Source organism: Brachycentrus maculatus, unplaced genomic scaffold (genome assembly GCF_059751285.1).
Source record: "Brachycentrus maculatus isolate JH-2025_06_01 unplaced genomic scaffold, ASM5975128v1 h1tg000602l, whole genome shotgun sequence".
In the NCBI taxonomy this organism is placed as follows: Eukaryota; Metazoa; Arthropoda; class Insecta; order Trichoptera; family Brachycentridae; genus Brachycentrus; species Brachycentrus maculatus.
In genome coordinates, this window is record NW_028281341.1 from 996,694 (window position 1) to 1,006,349 (window position 9,656).

Consider the following 9,656-nt stretch of genomic DNA (forward strand, 5'->3'; position numbering starts at 1 on the left):
CCAAAGGGCCGGCAACACGTACACGCTTTACTTTGCTTCCCGCTTACCTGTGCGCAAGTTATCACGATCATTCGACTCATGTCGACGCCAAAAATTAGTGTGCGCAAATTTAAATTTTGACGCCCATATCTTTTTGTTTATTTGAGGTAAGCTCAAAATAAAACGTGTGAACGGACAATGACGGAATTAGATTTTTTCATGGGCTTCATGACACAATTTTTATATGTACATTATGTGTATTTATGAACGGCGGTATCTATCTCTACTCAAAACATTACGCAGTTTCTAGATGCAAATAATTTCATGCGCACACACATCGCTCACTCCTTTCAACAACGTCAATTATCAAAAAATTTGTTTTTTCAGGAGATCTTTTTCAAATTTTAAGAATATAATGAAATGTATTAAAAATAAATATCAAACCACTTATTGAACTTTTTACTGAGCAACAGATATTTTTATGTAAAACCTGAAGGTTTTTTCTCCATTTGAAAAATATTTAGTACATTTAAAAAAATAATTTAACAACACCTTTTCTTCAAAATGCAAAAACAACTCTTTCTGCACTCCGTTCAACAACGTCACATATCAAAAATCTTCAATTATCAGTTGTGCGTGTTTTCGGAATGCGAAAAGCGGCATATTTTTAACTTAATATTTACCCGCTGCAGGGCAGAAAGCGTTGTTTTTGCATTTTGAAGAAAAGGTGTTGTTTAATTATTTTTTTAAATATACTAAATATTTTTCAAATGGAGGAAAAACATTCAGGGTTTACCTAAAAAGATCTGTTGCACAGTAAAAGTTCAACAAGTGGCTTGATATTTATTTTTAATACATTGTATTATATTTTTAAACTTTAAAACCGACCTCCTGAAAAATAAAGTTTTTTGATAAATGACATTGTTGAAAGGAGTGAGCGATAAGGAGTGAGTGTATTGTATATCGTGCTAAATTATTTTTCATTGCTCACCTACTAATAATAAATATGGTTTGTTGTATGGCCAACTTATACGATAATTCAACAATACAGGTGTAACAAATTGAATACACCCGACGGTTGATGACCACTGCTCCGGTGGCCACTACCGACTTCAACGGAGAGTCAAATTATTACTCGAGATGTAGTTTTGTGCAGTCTTGGCCGAAATTCTTTTTGGGACCTAAGGGTACTTGCATCTCCTTTTCTCGCCGGGATTCTGTATCTTTTCTCGCTCATTCCATTGAATTTACCGGTGCTGCGTGTCCGCATACCAAAACGGCAGGTGCTATTCACCTCCAAAACGCGAACAAAATAAGTGCTAAGATTTTAAGATATTCGAAAATATGTAAAATACTTCCCAGCACAAGTTACTCTTACATTAGCAATTAAATACGGCTGCTGTATTTTGATTTTAAATTGATTTATTGACGAATTTCGCATATATTTTTTTTACGTTTTGTGTCTGGTCCTACCGACGTTGACTATCACTTGTAAGAAAGTGTCCCTATTTTGGGCAGTCCGAAACAGATACTCGATGTTTCGTACTCCTGTCCACTCGTGTATATTATGGATCCAGGGGATTCGCCTTCTTCCATGATCACTCATAGCTATTAAAATCTTCTTTCCCTATTTTTCCGTCTCCATTTCCTTTTCCATTCTTCGCGGGTCACAATCTCTGTGATGATTGATATTCCACCACCTACCACCTATTCCACCATCTCTATCCTCCGCTCGTCTCTTCAACTCAGCGTACTTACATGGACCAAATTATCTCCAACATGTCTTCAACTCGGTACATTATGGAGACAATTTGGTCCATGCAGTTTAAGCGGGGTCGTCCTCTGTAGTTTGTACCTTCGCACATGCCCTCCGCAATCGTAAGAAACAGGCCTGGGTGTCAATCCTTATGTTTTTCTCATTTATTTCTTTTAAATGTGCTTCTTATGCCTATTTATTATACCTGTTATTGTTATTGTTTTTATATTTTGCCATGTATAAGTATTAATTTTGGTTACTTAAAAAAAATCTTTTTTGTTACTTCATTATTTGTGTTCCAGTCTTGTTAACCTTAATCCCATCTTAATGTCCCAAAAGGAGAAATAGAAATTACTCATCGAGAATATTATATGTATATATGACTTATGTATGTAATATGTTTTGAAAAAATATATAAAATCCATTTGGTTCGCTGTTGTGTCGCATTATTCAGTAAGCATCTAGACTCGCCAGCCCTACTTTCGCCAGACACTTCGTTGTTCCCCAACATGCGCCTGTAGCGTATCTATAACTGTTGCCTAACGTGCTGGCGTCGCGTGTTGCAGATGCCGTACCTGAACCCGGCGCGCGCGCTCGGGCCCGCCTTCGTGCTGAACCGCTGGGAGGCGCACTGGGTGGCGTGGGCGGGCCCGGCGGCGGGCGGCGCGGGCGCGGCGCTGCTGCACGCGCTCGTGCTGGCGCGGCGCGGCGCGCGCGACAAGGACTCGGCCGACGGCGACTCGAGCTCCGTGCACTCGGACGAGGACGCGTACGACGACCTGGACAAGCAGCACCACCACGCGCCCGGCGCGCGCAAGTTCCCCGCGGCCTACGCCACCTACAGGCCCTCGCAGGCGCCGCAGCCGGCGCACCTCTCCAACCCCTCAGGTACCTACCCCCTATCTATCATCATCTATTGGATCATATATATATATATATATATACAATTTCCAAGAATTCGAGTAGTGTGGTTGTCAATCATGGGTAGAATTGGTGAATGTCAAATGATCACTTAAACCAGCCTATGACGGTCGTGAGCCCCATACATGCCCAGACTTCCATATACTTCTTCATCTATGTTGAGATGAAAAAAATAATATGAAATTCAATTTCTTGAATGTAGGGATATAACTGTACCGATGTTGTTTTGCACTCCTATAATTGGAGATAATCCAGATTTGTGAACAAGTATTTGGACACACTCAAAATGTTGTTAATAAATTGTAAAAATAAAGTGTTTTAACACTTTATTTTTCATTTACAATTTCATCATGTCTTACCACAAAGTGAATGCCGAAACAATAAATTTTTGATAAATTATTGATTTTCCTGTTCAGGTCTCGGTGGATACTGCCCGACCCTCACTACCAGTCTGTACCCGGGAGGGGGCGCCGCCAAGCTGGAGCGCGTGGAGTCCCTGTACGGGGGCACCCGCTCCCTCTACTGCAAGTCCCCCACGCTCTCCCGCGCCAACCTGCACCGCTCGCAGTCCGTGTACAGCAAGCCGCCCCGCGCGCCCGCCGGGCCGCTGCTGCCCGCGCGCGACCTCTACCCCGCCCACCAGGCCATCGCGCACAACCAGAACGCCCACAATCAGATGCAGGCCCGCGAGTCCAACTACTCCTCCCGCCCCATAGCCACCGCCAGGGAGCCTTCCCCCGCCACCTACGTCACGCGCCAGAACCCCACGGGAGCTCCTCAGTCCAACGCCGACGAAAACAAAATCACACGCCGACCCGAGAGCATGTACGGGATGGTGGTTTCCCAGCCGCGCCGCAATCAGTCAGCGCAATCTGACGATTCATCGTACGGATCCTACAGAGGAACGGCCACTCAAGCGGGTACCCCCGGACAAACTAACCCCAATGGAACATACCATCATCACTTACCCCCTCCGGTCCAACACCAATATTAATACCGAGTGGTTTACTTCCTTAAATAATCCCAAAAGACTTACTGTAACTGCAGACAGTTGGTAGAACTCCATTTTAAATTTTTGGGTATTATATCCAAAATTAAACAAGGTTATTGGGTTGAATTCTACTTTTATTTACTTATACATGATGATATGTGACGCGTTTCGTCTTGTTAAGATGTGTTTGTTATAAATGATAAACATGTGTTTGATATGCATGTGTTTGATAATGTCTTAATAAGACAAAACGCGTCACATATTATCATATATATGTCAACAAAAGTAGAATTCAATCCAATAACCTTGTTTAATTTTGGATATATTACTTAAAAACCCGAAACACTTATTTGTGTTTCTTAAATAAGTGGTTGAAGGACAGTCAGTGATTTTCCAATAAATCGTTCTTACTTAACGACCTAATAATAAGATAATCTATCATCCCATTTTTTTTTAAATACACTTACACAAAAGTAAAATAAGGACAATATTGTGTAGTGAAATAGGAATATAAAACTTTGTATACCATCCTTTTTAATATTAAGTAAATTTAAATTACGGAAGAAATTCCAAAACCACGATTTACGAGTGTCCCCGTAAATGTGTTGTTTTATTATTACCAAATGGAATAGCATTATTACTGTATAATTTTTTTAATGAAGAGTTATCTTTTGAGAATTATACCATACATACCAAATAAATTTCCGAATTAATTGTTTTGAATCCCTGTCGTTTAAATGAAATGGAAGATTTTCCATTAATACAGAAAAAAGTTTGCTGTTTCGACTACCTCCTTATTTTTGTAAATAAATATCAACCAATTTGCATTACTAAGTATTTATAATGTTTTAAATATTAAATTTTGCTGTTAAGAGTTAGTAATTAAAAATTTCACATTAATTGTAAAAATAATGTATTGCTAAAATGATACTTAGAAGTTGTAATATAAAAATACCAACTTTACCTTTTTTTATCAAAAGTGCTAAAAATTTATTAACTTAATATTGTATAAATCTACAAATAAAAGGTTTTGTTTTAAAATTATTCCAATGAAAAAGCTAATAAATTTTATATTTAAACTACAGCTTTAAACTATTTCAACTCTTGGAAAATGATTATATAATCGCCACAATAAAAATGGCGGAATTATTATTAACTGTGGAAGAATTTTACAAAGTTTATAATAATTATTATGAATAGCTTTAGGATAGTTTAACCTTGTCCCGCTATGTAAAATATGAATAGAATAACATACCAGATCCATGACATAAACATTTTGTTATTTAGTTGGCAATCCTTTGCGGGTGGCAATAGATAATTTTGCATCGACCGGGTATGATAAATTAAAATGTGATATAATGTGACTCTTGATAAATTCACAACCCTCAATTAATGTATATATTTAAATGTCGGTGCATATCTTGTAATGTATTGGCGAGTAAAAGAAAACTGTTAATAAAAGACATTTTGAAGGCAACACACGTATTTTATTTATAAAGCATAATGATTCACTAACGGGTTCTTCCAGTACAACATAATGATTGCCTTTTTGTAATAATATAATCATCGTGATTATTACGCAAAATTGTAGCATAATATCGTAAAATAAGTTATCATATTTTGTACAAAATTGCTAAAAATTTCAAAAGCTTAGAATTAGTAATTGATTAGTTATCCCTTTCTATCCACATTATTACAATCCTCGGATTCCACCCCTTTACTAAGGTAAATTTTCAAATAAATATCATATATAAAATGTTTCGTATGCCGCACGCATATTTTCTACAACATCAGCTGAGTTTCGGTTTTGTTTATTTCATTTATTACGAATATTGGTCAAAAACATTCAGTGTTAAAGTGGAATAGTACTCCTACGATGTGTACAATATAATAACAGCAGTAATGCTTATTTCTTTATGGTGTAAAACTAAATTAGCAGGAACTGCGCATATTACCGTTATCTCACGTACAAATATCAAATCAAATAGATCAAATTATAAATCCTTATAAGAGTCAGAGTGTCAATTCCAAAAAGAAGATAATGCGTTATGTACATCGATGACTCTAACTTTACTTCTATTAAACAAAAAGAACAAATATTTATAAAACATTCAAAATACTAATGTATTTGGAAATAACAGTTCAGGGCAGTTATTCTTTATGGAAGTAACAGATTTAACTACGTAGTGTAGATAACTTATAATGTCTTAGGCATTTTGAAACCACTTGTGGATCCGTATTGACAGGAAGCTCTTGAATATTTGTTTTTTCACAGAATTTAAGTTAAAGTTAAAGGGAATCGAAGTTAAAGTTATATACACAACAGAGTTAAAACGTTAACATTCGTATGGAATCCCTGTCCAGACGTAATGTAAAAATTATCCATTCTTCGTAGTTAACGCGTTTTCTTTTCATTGTAATTTAACACCAGGAAAGTAAATTGACATTATGTTTTATGCCTCAAAGCACCTGTGAAATATATATTGAAGCAGCTGAGAAATACAAAATGTAAGTATCTCAATTTCATATTTTAATGTGCCTGATATAATGAAATGTGGAACATAATTCCAAACCAAATGATGAAATTTAAAATGGGCAAAAATTACATTTGAATACAGTCTCATAAAAAATATAATGATAATATTTGATTTGAAAAAAAAACGCTTTTAATTAATAAAAAATGCATGAAAAAACAATGGATATTTTTGTAAATCACAAATAGCTCTAAAATGTTATTAAAAAAAAGAATTAAATAATCATTTATATTTATAGATTAACATAATGGCCAAGTTTATTTTCATCAAATAAAAATATAGAAATTTCTTTTTAAATCTCTTTTTTGTGAAAAACTTTTTTGTTTTTCACAATGGTTTTGTTTAAAATCTTGCTTTGGAATTAAACCCCACAAATAGTTTATATAAAGTAAAAAAACACATTTTGCAATATCTATGTACACATATGTTGATTAAAAGGAAGTGTTATTTTTTGACATCTCATCAAAGATGAAGAAGAATATGGAAGTATGGGCATTTACGGGGCTGACAACCGTCATCGGCTGGTTTAAGTGGCCACTTTACACACGTGTAACATTCACCAAAATGTTTTGGTGAATGTTACACGTGTGTAAAGTGGCCACTTAAATTAGCCGATGACGGTCGTCAGCCCCGTAAATGCCCATACTTCCATATTCTTCTTCATCTTTGATGAGATGTCAAAAAATAATATGAAAATAACTCCTGTAATTGGAGATAATCCAGATTTTGTGAACAAGTATTTGGACACACTCAAAATGTTGTAAAAGGAAGTGCATATATATTTTGTTTTTAAGCTGAAAAGGAAGTCAAATTTTGGAAAAAATCTTGAGTCTAAATAACAAAAAGAATCCAGTTTAAACAATAACACATAGCCATATTTTGAGCTAGTTACACATGTTATGGGCATTATATTATAGATACATGTAAAAACATAAAGATAAATTCAATCTGACATATTTCGGAAGGTCATTCATATGAATGAAGGTATAAAAATCCACTTTTTAATTCAAAAGGGCTTTTTGAGGTAATGTGAATACAACATTTAGTAAAAGAGAAAAAAAACAATCAGAATTTAAACACACAAACAATAAAAAAAATCATTACATTCATTCTTCATCATGTGTACTTTTAATTCCCTGAAATATGTACCATAGATAAAAACAAAGATGTTTATTTATGCTTAAAAATACGCGGTGCGTAGATTTTGCACTGTAGAATATCTTTGGTATGTAGTTAAAAAATGATAAGGCCAATATAAAATATACCAATGCATTTTTAACAGACCCACGACTATAATTTCTGTATCCTTACTTTCGAAGAAATAAATACAATACTTTATAGTTACAAATGTTGGAATGCTGCAGTGAAACGTCATCACATCACTTCATCGATTTTAGTTAAGAAAATATGACATAAAGAAACACGCAAGTAATTTAATATGGATTGAAAGTATACATGAATAATACTGGGATTGAAAAAAAAAATCTATGTAGGTAGAGAAGTGAATATGATAAAATATTTGATTATCCTTTTGAACTATATGGTTCGTTGGGGGGCACATTGATCGATAAATAATGTCATTTTTGTCATATCGAAATTGAAAAATCAATTTTTAAAATTGAAAGAAAAAACTGCCCATCACTATTTTGAAGTGTCAAAAAAGTAGATAGATGCCGTATTTAAGGAATTTTAGTATTTTATAGATAAAATGTAAATATACAAATTTTGATATTTTTAATTGAATGTTGCCAATCATGAATACATATTGTTCGATACATGTGTATTGTAATACACATTTACAACACAATATAATTTTTAAAACAAAAGAGATTTTTTTTATAAAAACCTTTTACTAATACTAAAATAAACCCAACAAGTTGCTGCTAAAAAATCTGGAATATGTTTAAAGTTGAGTCTAAATATCCGTATAATTTAAATGGATCAGTCAAAGTATTTTTTCAGTCAGCAGGTGAATCAAAACAGTTTTGAAGTTTAAAAAAAATATTTTTGACAAATATACTATAAAAATTTCTTCAATAAATAAATAAACAGTCTTTGTTTTACCAATTTCAAAAATGAAAATCGTGATTTATTGTTAACATCAGACTTTACCTCCGCCAATTCTTTATAAGGGGGACTTACGATACTAATATTGTTTCATATGGAGAAAAAAGTCGGAATTTGGAATAAAATTTCTACATTATTAGACCATTTTTGACCAAAAGAGGACTTACACTATTTGTCCAGTGGGACTGATGTCACACTGTACTGCACATATTTTTGTACAGGATAAATTGCCTTTCAGCTGTTTCCGCTTGGCACTTGGTAACTTGTACAGCAAAAATACATATACTATTTCAAACCCTCACTGAATTCTCACCTAAATGAGCTGGTTAAATGATTTTAAACATACTCAGTTCTCAACAGAACATCGACCCTTTTTCGTCAAACCAAAAGATAGGTAAAGGTCATTTTCATTTAGTAATCTTCTCAATTTAAACATTCTACATATTTCATAATGCATAGTTTAGTTAAAAAATTAATAATTAATCATAATTTTAACATTTTGTTGGTAAAGCACTTTCTCTAAATGTAAAAGTAAAAAAACATCTATCAAGAACATGTAAGATGTGAAAAATGAAATAATATCTGAATTTTCCACTGCACCACTTTCATATAATTGTCAATACCATTTACTTTCTGAAATGCCAGAAAACTATTTGGCAATACTATAGTCCGGATTAAGTCAAAGATCTAATTAATTTAGCCAATATTTTAATATGTACACTATATATTTCATAATGCACCAAATTGAATTGAATCTAGTAAATACTTAATAGAACAACAATTCATTTGCAGATTAAATCATTAGTTTAAGAATTTAACCTAAGAATTAACAGAGAATAAAATCAATTTATATTATGTTAACGTAAAAATATAAAAAAATAACATCTAATAATACTTTTATAATGTTAAATAAATAAATGCAAATTTAATTAGTAATAATTATGCGAGTGAGTATTAACCCTAAAAGAACCAGCATTTTTTAAATTAAATTTAGTTTAACTAAAAATACTTTTCGTATGATCCTAAGATGTAATTTCTCATACTCCCATTCATGAATTAACTACAAATTAATTGATTGAATAAGGGTAATTTGTTTTGAGCTCATTTAACTGTGTCGTAGAATTAGCCTACAGATAAACAAGTAGAGACGTGCGGTTCAATCAATCTGGAAGCAGTACAGTTGCAGAGGTGAGTATTATTATATATTTTTAATATTATTACACCATGTCTCATTTAATAAAACTACAGTAATTCATTGAACCAATCATAATAATAATAATAAAACCCTTATCCGCACCCCAATGGTGCATAGGGCACTGCTTCATATAAACGCAGTGTTATCTCGATCGTTTACACATGAAGGAAAGGTGATCAGCCCTCCGCTTCAGGTACCAGTCCAGGGTAATAT

General features: G+C 33.7%; 1 protein-coding gene across 1 annotated transcript in view; it reads left to right on the top strand.

Annotated features, from left to right (window-relative positions):
- LOC148301142 (neurogenic protein big brain-like) overlaps positions 1 to 6,663 on the top strand; it is a 135,598-nt gene extending 128,935 nt beyond the window's left edge. The window contains exons 4-5 of the mRNA XM_088273775.1: positions 2,302 to 2,623; positions 3,073 to 6,663. Coding sequence (XP_088129901.1) covers positions 2,302 to 2,623; positions 3,073 to 3,650 — 900 coding nt within the window. The 3' untranslated portion in view covers positions 3,651 to 6,663. The remainder of the gene's footprint in view (positions 1 to 2,301; positions 2,624 to 3,072) is intronic.
- Positions 6,664 to 9,656: the final 2,993 nt, after the last annotated feature.